The sequence below is a fragment of the Manis pentadactyla genome, chromosome 18, assembly GCF_030020395.1.
Source record: "Manis pentadactyla isolate mManPen7 chromosome 18, mManPen7.hap1, whole genome shotgun sequence".
NCBI lineage: Eukaryota > Metazoa > Chordata > Mammalia > Pholidota > Manidae > Manis > Manis pentadactyla.
In genome coordinates this window covers 27,969,935-27,986,487 of record NC_080036.1, presented here as the reverse complement: position 1 = coordinate 27,986,487, position 16,553 = coordinate 27,969,935, and the positions used below count along the sequence as shown (strand labels likewise).

The 16,553-nt window shown below is 38.6% G+C and overlaps 1 protein-coding gene across 6 annotated transcripts in view; it reads left to right on the top strand.

The window, feature by feature from the left end:
• The window catches only part of BLM (BLM RecQ like helicase), an 86,736-nt gene that overhangs the window by 33,136 nt on the left and 37,047 nt on the right, over window positions 1-16,553 (top strand). For 3 of the 6 annotated variants that reach the window (XM_036931793.2, XM_057494813.1, XM_036931792.2), the window contains 9 exons: window positions 559-721; window positions 3,500-3,621; window positions 6,505-6,637; window positions 6,945-7,639; window positions 9,342-9,533; window positions 11,589-11,707; window positions 12,569-12,682; window positions 15,313-15,411; window positions 15,604-15,752. In XM_036931793.2, the coding sequence (XP_036787688.2) occupies window positions 559-721; window positions 3,500-3,621; window positions 6,505-6,637; window positions 6,945-7,639; window positions 9,342-9,533; window positions 11,589-11,707; window positions 12,569-12,682; window positions 15,313-15,411; window positions 15,604-15,752 (1,786 nt within the window). Of the gene's footprint in view, window positions 1-558; window positions 722-3,499; window positions 3,622-6,504; window positions 6,638-6,944; window positions 7,640-9,341; window positions 9,534-11,588; window positions 11,708-12,568; window positions 12,683-15,312; window positions 15,412-15,603; window positions 15,753-16,553 lie in introns of those variants that run through there. The other 3 variants (XM_036931794.2, XM_057494814.1, XM_057494816.1) reach the window with 3 other exon arrangements.

Genomic DNA, 16,553 nt, shown 5'->3' with positions numbered 1-16,553 from the left:
AAGGTAGGGCGAGAAAGCACTATAAAATGATTGATAATAAACAAAACTGTAGCCTAACCAAATGTGTTGATATTTGTGAAGAGAAGATTTGGTAAAAGGTAAACAATAATTTGGCCCTGTAGTTCCCCACATAGTCAAGAGAGAGGGACACTGATTCTAGTAGACTTACCTGGGAAGCTTCTGTGGTTAATGTAGAGGGTTTACCTGTACAAACAGCAGTGCTTGTACAATATGTAGCATTTTACCCTTACTTAAATATGTGTGAAAAATAGAAAAACGAAAGTGCTGATATTAAGTGTGGGTTTCATAATTTAACTGGAGACAGTCATGAAAATCCTTAAGCAAATCTTCAGCCTTAATCCAGCATTCATTGGACTTAATCCAGTTGATTGAAGAGTCATTAATGAAGAAACAGCCAACATTAACATGTGAAGGGAGAGGGCGCATACAGAGTGCTGTGACTGTGACCTGCGGGAAGCACTCTAACTGCTCAAGCCCTGTTCTTCCTGTCTCATTAATTATGAAAATAATCCTTATTTATCAACCATTTTACTTTAGATAATAGTGAAAAGAAGACAACAAACCTTGAAGAAACAGAATTAGAATCAGTTGAGAAATCTCCATGTATTGAGCTTGATGAAGATGATTATGATACAGATTTTGTTCCACCTTCTCCAGAAGGAGTGATTTCCGCCTCTTCTTCCTCTTTAAAATGCTTTAGGTAAAATAGCTAATTAATTAATAAACACTGTTGTTTGTCTCTAGGATATATGAAATAATTTAGCTATGTAATAACACTTCTATATGGATTAGTTTTATGCTTCACGGTTTATTTTATGTCCAAATTAAAATTCAGCATAAAAAAGAAAACCTATTAGACATGTTGAACTGATGGTATTCTAAAGCTGTAAAATTCCATTATGATTAATTACGCGGGACCTCCAAACAATTTTATGTAGTTGATTTTGACATGAGGAATATGTTCCTAGAAATATACTTTCAAACTCCTGGATCTGAAATGACATAATACTAATTCCTTCAAGGGAAGTGACTTAGTAAGTAATATGTCTTTTTTTTTTTAATCCTTGAGGATAGAATTGGCCATTGTATTTGTCATTTACTGAATTTTAGTAAATTAGTGACGTGATTTTGGTTAATTAGTAGTATGGAAAAATAGTTCACTGAGCTCATCAGTAGCTTAAAATGCTAATAATCACTGTCACCTCCATCCTCGCCCCAATCTAAATCACAGTCCAGTTGAGTGGTGGAGGATATACTATGCTGTCAGCCAACATTTTGATGAGAAACAGATCTTTCTAATATATCTCCTTAATGAAGGAGGAAGGCCAGAAGGAGGCGGCCACCTGCTTAGCCTCTCTTTCCTGGGTTTGTGCTTTAACAAGCAGGGTGGGATGTTTGAAGAGGCAGGAAAGGTGGAAGCAGGGTTACTACTTGATGACAAAACTAAAATACTATAAGAACTCCCTTTTCCTCTTCTCCCTTCTTATAAAAATTCAGACAGAACTCTAGAAAGTAAAAAACTGAGCAGGAATTCATACAGAATCTAGATTCTCTCAGCATTCTCATTTAAGATGAAAGCAGCCGAGGCCCAGGAGGAGCAGGGATTGATTGCCCAGGATGATCCAGTCGGTGGCAAATGGACTCAGATCCAGGGCAGGGCTGTTTCCTGGGCCATAAGGATTCCTTGTTGAGCACCTGCCGGTTTTCTTTATTTAAAAAATATCTATTTCACAGATAACATTGTACCCACTTTAACAGGATACTTACTTGTAACCATTGTCACCAGTTCAGCAGGACACTTACTCATACTCACAATTCCAACAAACCGAACTTTATTTTATCTGTGTTTTGATCCTTCTCTGCATACCTGTATGATTTTTGCATTGCTGTAGTCCACATGTAACTATAATTTTTTATCTGCTTTCCTCTTAACATATTTTTAAAACATTTTCAAATGGCTACATAGTCTTTAATTTTACTCCTTTTAATGGCTACATAATTTTTTGAGCTTTCATACCATAATTAATTTTACCTAGATCTTTAGCATTTGGAAATGTTTATCTCCAAGGTTATTCCCAAAGTAGATTCTATGTATTATCCATCGCAACCTTGTATGCATATTTTTATCTATTGTAAAACTGAAATAGAATTTTCACAAGTGATACTTTAACCATGTGCAGTGCATACTTAAATTTTCTGTTATATTTTATTTCATTTTAAAATGCTGGTTGTGACTTCTGACTTCATTTCAGAGGTATAATGGTCAGATAATAATATAACAGAAAAGAGATGCACATTTTTGTGTATCCTGTACTCCCAGACTTCTTTAGCCGGACTTCAGAATCCTCCGTCCTCAGGCCCCACGTCACTTTGTCAGCTTTGTTTCTGGCTGTGCCTTTACAAAAGCCCCAGGCTGCAGGAGCCTGATGGGACACATCAACAGTCTGGAAAGTAAGGCCCTTTCTTTAGTTATAACATGTTACCATTTTTAAGAACAGTATAAAACATAGTTATTCATCACATTGTTGGATTTAGTTAGAAGATTGCATTCCAAAATCCTGCTTTAGGGAAGCACAGTTGATTCCTGGATATCAAGTAAATAGAATTATCTTCTTATCTCTCCTTCCAGGCTGCACTTTTCCCATATTCAACCCATAATTCAAGTTTTCCTCAAATCCTACCTCCTGGGCAAAGCCTTCTCAAATTCCAGAAAGTCTTATCTTTCTTTGGATTTCCACAGTACCCTCTCTGTGACACTAATTTAGTACTAATTAATTTTTTAAAAGTATTTTTATATGCAATCAGACTGACCATGTTTATATGTATTATTTTCTTTTGTATAATCCATATTAAGTTAATTCTATGTACAGATACACATATATTCATGTTGGCATAGCAAGAAAAGCCTATTACATAAATAAATACTCCCAAAAAATTTTCTGCAGAATGATCATACAGAATCATTGCTTATGACCATGATAGTTTCCTACACTGTATTACATAAATAAATTAAATTAAATTAAATTTAAAAAAAGTAAAGCCTAGATAAAATGCTTTGGAATCTCAGAAGACAGAGTTGTTAATCATCACATGCTGGAGAAGTACTTGGCCTGGGCCTAGAAGAACAGGTGTGATTTGGGTAACAAGAGGTTGGAATGCTGGGTTTTCCAAAGTGAGAACAGCAAAGGCAGAATCCCTAAAGCAGACACTGCAGGGCTGGAGAACGTCAGTGATGCGGGGTGACTGGTGTGTGGCAGCTGAAAGAGCACAGTTGGAGGTCAAGGTGGAAAGGTCTCTTGGGGCCAGAAAATGGAAGGGCTAGCTAAAGAGGTTTTAGAATAGAGAAGATAGGAAAACGTCTTTCTCTTTTCTGTTACCTGTTGTCTGACCAGTAGTGGGAAAATATTAGAGGAAAAATCATTTGATCTAGTTTATACTATGATTGGTTTTATTTTTATTTTTATTTTTAAATTTGTAGTATATTAAAGGACCTTGACACCTCAGACAGAAAGGATGGTCTTAGCACATCAGATGATTTGTTGAAACCTGAGAAAAAGACTACTCAGCAGCCTCCTCAAGAAACCAGCACAGGCTGTGACGGTACAAAAAGTGTTTTGGATGTTACCACATGTTTCAACCACTTTTGAAAACATAGTAAGATTGTATTTTTAGCCTGTGGCTGTATAGTATCAAATGGCAAGCTTATAGTTTCTTTTGCTCTGATACAGAATCATCCCTATTCACTGGTTAACCAGCATTTGCCCAAACAACTCAAAATCTCATGTTCTCACAAAGTAATTAGTTCTCTATTTTGAAAACACTACTTGTTAGGAAAATATTTCTCAAGTTGAGCCAAAATTTGCCTTCCTGTAACTTTGCTCCACGTGAGATGAATTTAAAACTCCTGGTTTTGTTGTGTTTTGTTTCTTCTTTCTTTCTAAAGGCTGAATATTATTAGTCTTTCAACACTTCTTTATAGATACTGGTTTCTAGACCTTTCACCCTGGTTCTCCCTTGTATATTCTCTGGATTTGGGTCTTGATGTTCATTTAAAGTTTAATACTTTTTGTTTGATTTGTTTCTAATTCATTTTTAAGTTTTCTGTTAAATATCTAGTATAAAGAATCCAGTAGCACTACAAGACTTCGAAAAACAGCAGCCTCATTTCCCACTCCTGATATCTATTCCCAGAAGCTCTTCCAGTCTAGAGATGTGGTTGTTCTAGTCTGGAGATTTTTCCTGTATTATTTTTTTTCTATCTTCTTTTTGTTTTCTTTTTTACTCTTCCTGGAACTTGCTTTGTTTGGATCGTAGACCTCCATTAATTATCTTTTCTGTTTTCCATCTTTTGCTTTTAGGCTTTCTGGGAGATTTTCTCAATTTTATCTTTAGCTTTTCTGTGGAATTTTTCATTTTTATCAAATCAATTTCTAAGAGCTCTTTTTTATTATCTGAATATTTCTGTAATGTGTTCTGTTCTTCTGAGATGGGTGCTGTACTTAAGGTGTGTGTGTGTGTACATGTACACATGTGTGTAGCGGTTTCTGTTGTTTCTGTGTCCTCCGACTTTCTTTTTTTTATTCTGGTCTCAATTTATTGTTAGAGATATTCCTGAAATATCTGGTGTCCTAGGCACTCTCCTAAGTGCCGTACAATGTTAACTAGTTCAGTCCTCATAGCAGCCATATAAAGTGATATCTTACCTGCATTTTACACCTAAGGAAACTGGGATACAGGAAAGTTAAAAGATTACACATGGTCATAGACTTGTCTAGCGTCAGAGCTTGGATTCAGACCTACCAGTCTTGAGGCTCTCGAGTTCACACTGAGAGCCATGGTACTATGCTATTTCTACACCATTAAGTTTCACTGATAAAATGGCTCGCTAGGACAGAGTCCAACAGAAAGTCAGACCTTCCTCTCAGCTGACATCAGTCCCTTCATCATAACTTGTTTTTTCAACTTGTTACAAATGTGCTTTTAGACCATGTTCCGCTCCCTTGTCTGTGAGGATGCAAAAGACTCAGTCAGATGATTCCAGAAGTTCAAGGCCTGGGCAGCAAGAGGGAATGAATGCATGCGACCTTTGCTCTAGAGTGATGCCGACTTGAGATACACACTTGTCCTCTCCTACTCCTGGCTTGTGGCACATTAGTCACTCTTGTCTGGACCTCAGTTTCTTCTGCAAAATGAGGAGAATAGTATCTGCCTTGCTGGGTAGTTGTCAGTATTCGAAAGTACCCAGTGACTATAAGGCCTTCCATCAATGGTAGCTATTGTTATCTAGTCTAGTAAGCCTTTCAAAGAAGGAAATACATTAGGATGGCTGATTTGTTTTTATGAACTCTTGCTAATGCTATAATTGTTTCCTCTTCTTCTTAGAGCTCACAAAGGAGCCGCCTGATGACATGCTCTAGAATTTTGCCTTGTATTAATATCAGCATCACCAGTGTGTAGCTTTTGGCAATCATTTTAGAACTTTCTTGAAAATGAAAACAAAGTTTGCCTGTCTTCATGCTCCCATCCAGTCTCCTGTCCACTAGGTGCCTCCTGTATCAACAAACCTTCTTTGGAGGTGTCTTTTGTATTCTGAGGTACAGTCTGTCTAGACCGGGATGCTCGAGCTCCTTTCCAGTAGCTGTGTGGCTGTATCTTTCTCTGAGCCTGGCTTGGCTTTCATTTCCTTCAGACCATTGTTTTTTCTCCTCTTTGCAATCTGATGCCCATTCTCTTTGCAGAGAAATCAGGTATTCAGCAATTCCACCTTTACTATCTCATACCTCACATCTATTCATGCGAGTCACTAGTAAAAGCCCATGTCTCCCAAGTCATTCTCACACGGATGCCTGGCCCCTGGCCCATCTGTCCTTTCTGCCTCCCCTTCCTGCCCTTTAGACTCTTCAACTGACCACCCCTGTGTGGTAGCAGAGATGGCCACCAGCAGCCCATCCAGCTTGTTGAAGAGATCTCCTCTTTTCCAGTCAGTTGAAAGACTCCTAGGCCTGATTCTCATTGAGCAGCTGCCTTTCATAAGCTGTCCACCGAGGGAGTAAGGGAGGGGTCATCTCCAAAAGCAAAGTCTAATTGGTTTTTTCCATTTCTCTATGGTTACCATTGAAAAGAGGCCTCCTTGCCTGCCTAGCCTTTTATGATACAGTCTGTGTGGGCGTGGGGAGATTTATACCCGAAGTTAGTGGAAAAAAAAAAAAATCATGATGAATTGATAAACTTTTTATCTTACAACAACCTTGGTTACTGTAAGAGAAATATTAAGAATTAACATGAAATTAAATGATAACATAGTTATGAGCTCTCATGATAGAGACCATCTGATTTCAAGTATTTCACAGGCAGATCATAGGACAATATATGGTTGCTAAAACCTTGTTTTTAAACTACTTCAAATTTTACATACATGACTTTCAAACTTTAAAGTCTTTTTGTTTTTCAAGGAAAAATATCAACCACATAATTGCTTTATAGCTACACAGATTCGTTTAGAGCAGCAGCTTATTTGCGTGATGGACCAAATCTGTGAATTAATTGATACTATTCCCGATGAGGAACTGAAAGCTTTGGATTGTGGGGATGAACTGCTTCAGCAGCGGGACATCAGGTATCTGGATTTTTCTCTTGGAATATATCTGATTGCATTTCTACTGCTCCAAGTCAGAAACTTACAGGGCAAAATTTCTAGGCATTCTGGCCAGGAAATTGAATAGGATAATTGTCATTATGGTTTATGTGTACTTAGTTTTTCAAACTCTTCCTTTAGCATTTGTATTCAGATTTTTGAGATTGGGGAAAAAGATATATTTTGCCACAACTTGAGATGAAAACTAAAGGTGTGGCTGTGTGGCCTGCCAGTGCAGCCTGTGGCAGACCACTCGTGCCCCACACGGCACTCTGCGCTCTCTCCGCAGAAGGAAACTCCTGGCTGAAGCAGGCTTGAATACAAGCGATGTCCGAGTTCTTGGATCAAAGTGGAGATTCAGGCCTGATGCACCGGGTAGCCCCGTGGACACGACATCTGTTTGCTTACCGTATGCATTTCCAAAGGGTGGTTCCTGTCCTACTGGGAGTTCTGTTAAGGGGTTAAGTTTTTCACACCTTCCCTCAAATTCCATTTCTACTGGGGAATGTTTACTGACTGCTACTCCAGGAAAGACAGAATTCTCAGCCACCTCAAAGGATCTCTTTGAAAGACCATTATTCAATTCCCATTTACAGAAGTCCTTTGTAAGTAGCAACTGGTCTGAAACACCAACGATAGAAAAAAGAAATGAAAGCTCTTACTTCCTAGGAAAAGTTCTCACAAGCACTGCTGTGAAAGATCAGGACAAACACGCTGCTTCAATAAGTGACTTAGAAAGAGAAATCCAGGCTTCCAGTGCTATTGAGAATTTTGACATCGATGACTTTGATGATGACGATGACTGGGAAAATATAATGCATAATTTAGCAACCAGCAAATCTTCCACGGCTGCCTATCAACCGACTAAGGAAGGTCGGCCAGTTAAATCAGTATCAGAAAGGATTTCTTCAGCTAAGACAAACAGTCTTCCAGTGGCATCTGCTCAGAATAAAAACTTCCCTGAGTCTGTTCAGGATTACACTGGTATGTTTCAAAGAAATTCAATGCTTATATTTTATATGAAAACAAAACTGTCCAAAATAGGAATTGTATTAAGAAAAACCATAGCAAATCATGATTGCCTGAAAACTACATTGTTTCTATGCAAATTTCTGCTGATAATATGAATTACAAATCACAATTTCAAAAGCAAGTTGCTCTTTTGTCTCTGTAGCAGCTGTAGTTTTATAAAATGTGTAATTATAACCTATTGTAGTAAAGCTCTAAAGTCATTACAAATGTGCTTTGCCTTTAAATTAACATTTTTTAGTACCTAAAACAATAAAGCTCATGAGGGCCAAGTTTTTAATGATTTGGGAGCTGGGTAAAAGCAATGCAGAGTTTATATGTTACAAATGTAATTGTATGTATTTGTAGAATTCTGGATTGATGAGGACTGATCGATTTATCAAGTAGAAAAACGTTTTGTGTCTTAAAATATAGGGCAGTCTAAGAAGAATACGAAGCTATAAATGTCTTAATCAAATTATTCCTTTTGGCCTAGAATCCTTGTAATTCATTCAACAAATACTGAGTGCCATGTTCTGTGTTAGGTTCTGGTAATAGATGAATAATGAATAGTTCCTCCCCTCTTGGAGCTCACAGTTTAGAGAGGTTTGGGAGTGAAACTAGCTACTGTAAAGGCTGCAGAGAAAAGTCAAAATTAATTTTAAAGCCACGTCAACCCTAAAAAGTTATTCAAAGTGTTTTTAATGAAAACAAGCTTATATGTGTAAGGTTTTATAAAGTATAGCCTTCCCTGTTTTTGCCATTGATGACTTACTACCACGGAGGTGGTTCTTTCTTACATTGTTGACCTTTAAAATAACCCTTTAAATATGAGTGAATTTATTTTTGTACCATGTTAGAATGTGTCTCACTTGGTGTTTGCAGTTATCTTTGCAACCCTGAGTGTTGCGGTCAGAGCAAGTGCCAGAGTCGGCTGAGCGCCCTTGTCCCTGTGCTGAGCCAGAGCTGCTACGGCGAGGATGCGGGGGGCGGCGGGCACGGGGGACGTTATGGGAGAGGCGGAGGAAGCCAGGATGGCCCTGAGGTTTCAGACTGGGGACTGGGAAACTGGAACCATCACCAGAAACGGAAGTCAGGAGGCAGATTTGGAGGAAAGGGAGGAGGGCTGTTTTAAGACTTGTTGAACTGAAGTGTTGGTAAGTCACTCAGGTAGAAACGTCCTGCAGACGATTCGAGATGCAGGACTGAACTTAGGAAGGTGTCAGTAGGGTCTGAATAAAGAGACCTAAGCATTCTGTGTACACAGGTGATGTTTAAGAACAGAGCACTAGGAAATTTCCAAAAAAGGTATAAAGAGCCCAGTCCCAAGTGTCTGTAAGACTCCCAGGTTTAAGGGGCAGGTGGAGGAAGTGGAGCCAGGAAAGGGAATTTAAAGCAAATAGAAAACCCGTGATTGTCTTGAAGGTCAAGAGAGAAGGAGGAGGAGGAAATAAATAGTAGTGGTAGGTGCCACAGAAAAACCAAGGAAAGTCTTGAACTCGCCCTTAGGAAGTCTCTGGTGACTTTGGTGCTTGGTGGGGACAAAACCCCAATGAACTAAAAGAGAACGTGCTGCTGGGAAGTGCAGGCCAGTGATTTTGCAGGGCAAAGGGTAAGTGCTAAAGCCCTCTTGTTACTGTAATGCACTGATTTTTCTTAACATTGATTATTTTCTTAGACAAGTCGACGCAAAATTTAGCATCCAGAAATCTGAAACATGAGCGTTTCCAGAGTCTTAGTTTTCCTCATACAAAAGAAATGATGAAGATTTTTCATAAAAAATTTGGCCTGCATAATTTTAGAACTAATCAGCTAGAGGCGATCAATGCTGCGCTGCTTGGTGAAGACTGTTTTATCTTAATGCCCACTGGTATGTATTTTTAGATATGAATTGGCAGGAATCCACTGGCAGATGTTATGTGAAAGCCCTTGAGTAGAAATAAAAAGAACACCTACACAGTATTTCTGTCATTTAGGGACCATGCCAGGTATTACCTCTTATCTTCTGTTCTAGCTGTTGACATGATAATATTTATAGCCCTTCAAGATTTTCAGTTCAAAGCTCATCGTGTTGATTTTATCTAGAATTGGGGAAGGGGGTGGTCTTTTTTACTAGCCTGAATTAGTCTGAAACATGAACAAGAAAATTACCGTAAGAGACGATGACCATTTCTGGCCGTTTATTTGCTACGGTCTAGTGTTGCACGTGGCTAAAGTCCCTGGCTCTGGAGTGATGGCCTGGCTCAAAGCACAGCTCTGCCACTTACAGTGGTGTGGCCTTGACCGAGGCACTGCCCTCCCGCCTCCCGGTCCCCAGGCACTGGGGGTCACAGCAAGCTTCTGCTTCACAGAGGCCATGAGGACGAAATAAAGCATCAGGCACAGTTCTTTCTTGGCCTCAGTTTGGAAGGGATCCAGGAGTTTTCATTGTGCTGGTAACGCTTCTACCAGCTGCTCAGTGATTTATAATCGTCCAAGTAAGAATATTAAGTAAGCAGTTAGGATAAGGAGCACGAGGAGCTTGGAGTTCTGGTATTGATGTGTCATCTTCTCTCTGCCTTTTACTTGCCTTGTTGTAGCCTTTAACCATTAGTTTTTCTGTCATTAAATAGTGTGATGGGGCATCTGAATTTTTTCAAACTGATTTTAAAATTTAGATGATGTTGGTGTACTAATCAGCATTTCATGTTTTATTAACTTGCTGTTCACTTTGTGTCTTTGGTTTTGGCTCCGGATTGATATTCCCACAGTAAAGCTAGAAAGGACCCAGGCAGTGATCTAATCTGATGGTTTTCAGAGCTTTCCATGGTCCTTGAGGGTTGCAAGGAGGATCTTTCCACCCCCATGTTAACCTCTTGATTTCTGTGTATAAAGATTCCAAATAAGGTTTCATTTAGACAGAGAAAAAAAATTGGTAAACCACTGATCTAGTATATTTTGGAGGTGATAAAATTGAGGTGTAGTAAGGTCAAATGGCAGGCCTAAGTCACATGGCCTGTGAAGTGGCAGTGCAGAAACTAGAACTTGGCCTCCTGCTCGTCCCCTGACGTTTATACGTATATTCCAAAGTGAAATGTACTTCACATGCATGAAAGATGACATGTGATGTATAGTTTAAAAAAATAAGTGACAGTCCTAAAGACTGCCTGGCACAAGCTTCTACCGTTAGTGAGCAGGTGAAGTTGAAAGTCAGGGTTAATCATTTTTGTCACTAAATATGTTGTCTTGCCATTTTGAATTAGAGTTACACGGACAGGGATTTCTCTTTTTTTTGTCTATAAATTTCCTTCCCTCCATCTTCTGTTAATACACACAAATGTAGTTCTACCCTTCTTTTAGGAAAATTGGGAGTATCACTTTACTGATAAGAGTACAGAGAGTAAAAACTGTGATACTCAGCATTGAAAGGCTCATACTAGTGGTTTAAGAAAATGGAGCTCCTCAAAGTGCCTTCTGGATCATCAAGAAATGTTAAGCCGTGTTCACTATGGTTTTAAGTGTTGTATATTTTATCACATCTTAATCATTTAAAAATTAAGTATTGTATAAAATTATTATTTTAATCCTAGTATCTTGATCATTAGAGCACCTCTTGTACTGCATTGGGATTTGATTTCCTGAGTAGACTTTTAAAGTGGTTCTACTGGATTTAAGGTTCCTATCCTGACTCTTGCTTTTGCTCATATGTCATATATCATATTTGCTTATCTGTACCATATAAAATGTCCTGAGAGCTAATTTTTACACCATTTAAATTCCCTAAAGATTTCGGCTCATTCAGCTATGGCAAATTGTTAGCACCATGGGGAGTATCACTTGGTGTCCTGCTAGTTAATTACTCTAAATATTATGTGGTTTGCTTTGTAACTTCTGTTCATGCTCTCAAGACAGAGCCTGATGGATATTTTTTGTCATTCTCTTTTAGGAGGAGGTAAAAGTTTGTGTTACCAGCTGCCTGCCTGTATTTCTCCTGGGGTCACTATTGTCATTTCTCCCTTGAGATCACTTATAGTAGATCAGGTCCAAAAGCTGACTTCCTTGGATGTAAGTTAAAACAAAACACTACCAATTATAATAAAGTGCTGGTAAAAACGTAACTTGGAAACATTACATTTCAGTACTGTGGGCAACCTTTTTATTTAATAGTTCACAAATTGTAAGACTAAAGCTCTGCAGTCACTGAGTAGTGCATTTTAGCGTAAGTCTTAGAAAATTCTGATGCAGATAACATTCTATAGTTCAGTCTGATTTTATTCTAGAAAATAATGTATTTTAATAAGAGCTTTTTAACATGTATTTTGCTGGTGTCATTTTTTTTTTTTTACTAATATGAAAGGATCTCTTTTTTTACTCTGCCAGATCAGCATAGTTCACACTCCCTTCATGTCACATGCATGGGCATGCCCACACACAGGTCCGTTTTCCCCCTGGCTGAGCTTACGAGAGCATGTGAATGCATTCTGCTAAATGCTTCAGGTTCCATTTCAGGTTTATGAGCCACCATTCCCCAACAGGACCACTTTGATTTTTCTTCCAGAGGATGTCTTAGTGCAGTGCTGGTAGCCACTGTTGAGCCTTTCACGATGTTCCAGCCCTTTCATCATCATCATACATTAAAGCACTGAAGATACATTTACTCTTAAAAAATGAACATTAGGACTGAAATCCTTGGATGCTGAATTGATATTTATCTTATAAATTGAAAAGTAAAGGAAGTAAGCAATGGGAAGAATATTTTGAGTGATGGTTAGTAAGGGTTTTTTAAAATATACTGATAATGTATCGAGATTATCTTTCTTTGGCAGGTTTGATATGAGACTTATAAAATATTTATAAAACCTAAGGATTAACGTAAGCTTAAGTCAGATTAATAAAATTTAAATTGTTTGCTGCTTTTATACGTAGATTCCAGCTACATACCTGACAGGTGACAAGACCGACTCAGAAGCTACAAGTATTTACCTCCAATTATCAAAAAAAGATCCAATTATAAAACTTCTTTATGTTACTCCGGAGAAGGTTTGTATTCATATCATTATTTTAAATATGATATGAAAGCTATGTTAGAAAAACAACCCAGGCTCTCTCCTGAGTAGGGAAAAACCCAGTCTTCCCTTCCTATATTTCTCTGCTGTTCACACCGGATATTTATGTCCAGTCACCAGATGTGTGCACGGTTTTCCTTACACCAAGCAATTCTCTGCAACACCTGCTAGGTGTCCTATAATTTACTTCAATTCTGACACTCTCTACCCAGAGATCCCACAGATGAAGGGTTCAGTTCCACAAGATTGCTCCCACCTATTTCAGATGCCAGGACAAGTTGGAGGTCCCTGGGTTACCCATAACTTCTATCCTGTAACCAAATCAGAGGTTCCCATTACCCCCACCTCAGGTTTGATTAATTTGCTAGAGCAGCTCATAGACCTCAAGGAAATGCTTATTCACATTTATTGGTGCTTAAAACGATACAGGTGAGCAGCCAGGTGAAGCGACACAGAGCGAGGTCTGGGAGGGTCCGGAGCACAGAAGCTTCAGTCCTTGTAGAGTTGGGGGGGGCGTCACCCTCCCAGGGTGGATGTGTTGACCAGCCCTGAAGTCCCCGAAACCCTGTACTACTGGGTGTTGGAGGCTTCCTCAGGTGGCATGATCAATTGTTGACTTCCGAGAATCGGGGACAGGGCTGAAAATCCCAAGCTTCTAGTCGTGGCTTGGTCTTTCCCATGCCAGCCCCCATCAAGGAGCCAGCTAGCAGCCTACCCAGAGTCACCTCATTGGAACAAAAGACACTCCTGTCACCTGGGAAATCCCAACGGTTTCAGGTGCCCTGTTCAGGAACCAGGGTCAAAGACCACACGTTAGAATAAAAGGTGTTCCTAGTACTCTTATTACCTGGGAAATTACAGGGGTTTGGGGAGCCCTGTGTCAGGAACAGGAACTGAGACGTGTATTTTTTTCTATTACATCATTAAAACCCACTCGAATGCATATATTTAAAATTTTTTGACATAATTTCTCATGTATAGTACAAGAATTCCTGTATAACTTTCACCCGGAAATCTAAATGGTAACAGTTTACTCTAATTGCTTTATCATTCTTAAATTTTTCCATAAACATTTGAGAGGAACTTGCAGACTTAATATCCTTTTAACCCTAATATTTCACTGTGCATTTCCTAGAAACAAGGAATTCTCTTGTATAACCTCAGTAATCAAAGTTAGAGAATATTCTTCGATGCAGTATTACTTAGTCTATAAATCTTATTCCAGTTCCACTAGCTGCCCCAATGTCCTTTATAACAAAAGAACATCCTCAATTATGCATTACATGCAGTTGTCATGTCTCTAAACAGTGTCTGTCATGATTTTGACAATTACACAGAGTGAAGGCCAGTTGTTTTGAGCACTGCCCCTCAGTTTTGACTTATCAGTTTGTTTTTTCATGATTAGATTCCTGTTAGGCATTTAAGCAGGAATATCAGAAGTGGTGATGTGTTTTCAGTTCATTGTATCAAGAATCATTAGAAGGCAAGTCATCCTATTACTGGTATTATCAGTGAACTTTGATCACTGGGTTAAAGATGTCTACCAGATTTCTCCACTGTAAAATTACTTTCTTTTTCTTTCTTTTTTTCTGTGATTAGTAATTAAAAAAAAATTTTTTTCCTGGAATTTTGGCCTGTGATCTAGGTATCCTGTTGTGGGATACTCTGAGACTATGTTAATATCCTATTACTCATCAGACTTTAACTGAGGTTTTCATCTAATGATGATTCCCCATCAGTTACTACAAACAGGATGCCAAATGATGATTTTTATGATTTAGTAGGCATTTCACTCTAAGGAACAGCTTTCCCTTTTATCCACATACTTACTTTTATCAGTATGAAGTCATAGATTCTTAACTTATTCAGTGGGTGATAGTTATCATAAATTTTGTGTTTTAATTGTCCTTGATTTGGCCAGTGGGGGAGATCCATCAGACTGGCTTATGTGTCCTTTTGACATGTCTCTGTCAAGACGGGATGCCAGATGTGGTCATTGCTACTGGGATGTCCTTGCTTCTAAGCCCATCATGGATACAGTATGAAGTATAGGTATACATACATACATATATGTGTGTGTGTATATTTTTTCTCCAAACAACATGAATGCCCATAACACACATTAGCAGCCCTGTTACCAGTGTAAATGTGTAGTGGCCCACATATATATTAAGGCAGAGAAAAAGTTGTTTTTTTTAATTTTTATATTATTTTTATATTGAGGTACATACAGTAAATTGCGCAGATATTAGTTTACAGCTTGATGCATTTTGACATGTGCATACATTCATGTAACTGTCACCCAGATCAAAACATCCAACATTCTCACTGATTTTTTTCCTCCTTCACTTAGTTCATCTATACCTCCCCTCCCCTGCCAAAAAAAAAAAAAACATTTTGGAACCACTGACCCTAATACGTAACTGTTTGCTAAGCTGAATGTGTGTGAACATTCTAAAATGTCTCATTTGCTTTTTTCTATTACTTCTGCTAATTCGCCTCATAGATTGAAATAAGAACCAATTTTATGTGTAGGTTATAATATAGCTCCTTAAGGTGATGGGGTGTTTAAATGATTTTAAATGTCTGATTAATACCTTCTAGGTCTGTGCAAGCAATAGACTGATTTCTACTCTGGAAAATCTGTACGAGAGAAAGCTCCTGGCACGTTTTGTTATTGATGAAGCACATTGTGTCAGTCAGGTAAATACTGTTTTTAATGTCTTTACATTTGCTACCGACATAAATATATTTTCAGAACTGAAGAAGAAAAACATTGAATTATTCTGCTATTTCACTGAAGAATAATGTGGTTCATAATATAATGAGTATTTGCTTTTTAATATAAGGAAGATCCAAATAGTCTGAAAGCAGTATTTTTTTTTTTCCAACCAGTGGGGACATGATTTCCGTCAAGATTACAAAAGAATGAATATGCTCCGCCAGAAGTTCCCCTGTGTTCCAGTGATGGCTCTTACTGCCACGGCTAATCCCAGAGTCCAGAAGGACATTCTCACCCAGCTGAAGATTCTCAGGCCTCAGGTGTAAGTTGTTGAAAGTCATGAATCTAAAAACCCTGGGGCAGTCGTTCTCAGATTGACACTAGGATCACCCTCGGAGCCTTAGAAATCCCAATGCCCAGGTTGCACCTGATACCATTTTAGAATTGGGGGACTGGGTGCCACTGTGTTCTTTTAAAATCCCCAAGTGATTCCGATGTGCCCCAGAATTTAGGAACCAGGGCTGTACGACTTCTCTTTACTCACTGAAATTAAAACTGTCCAGGTACCTACTCTGGAAGCAGGGATAAAGTGCATGCTGTACCTGTTAATCCCAGGGTGGTCCCAGTAGTCACTCAGCCTTTATTTATCTAGTTTTGGCTCCCATGGGACCCTAGTGTATACAGCATGAAATGAACAGATGGCCCTGCTTTGCCATTTTGCCCTGAAATCCTAGTTACATTCAGGGTGCTGGAAATAGTACAAAAACCATATAGCAGCTTTTTACTTTGTTTTCATCTCAGCAGCCAGAGCCACTTATTGCCACCAAAGCCATAATTACCTATATACTATTAAAACTGTCCCCATATGAGTAGATCACACTGGATTATTTTGTGCCTCTGTGTGAGTTTGTAGAGACACAAGCATTCTCTGATAGGTTCATTTGCTCAGCAAATATTTACTTAACCAGCTGTTGTGTGCCAGGGTAAAAGTATTTTTCCTTCTTATTAGCAGGTGCTTTGAGTTTGAGGAATGTCTGAAGGAATAATGACTAATCTGTTGGGGTGAATTTTTAAAGCACACCTTTTGTTTATTTGGGAATAAAGACAATAATCAGCTCTATAA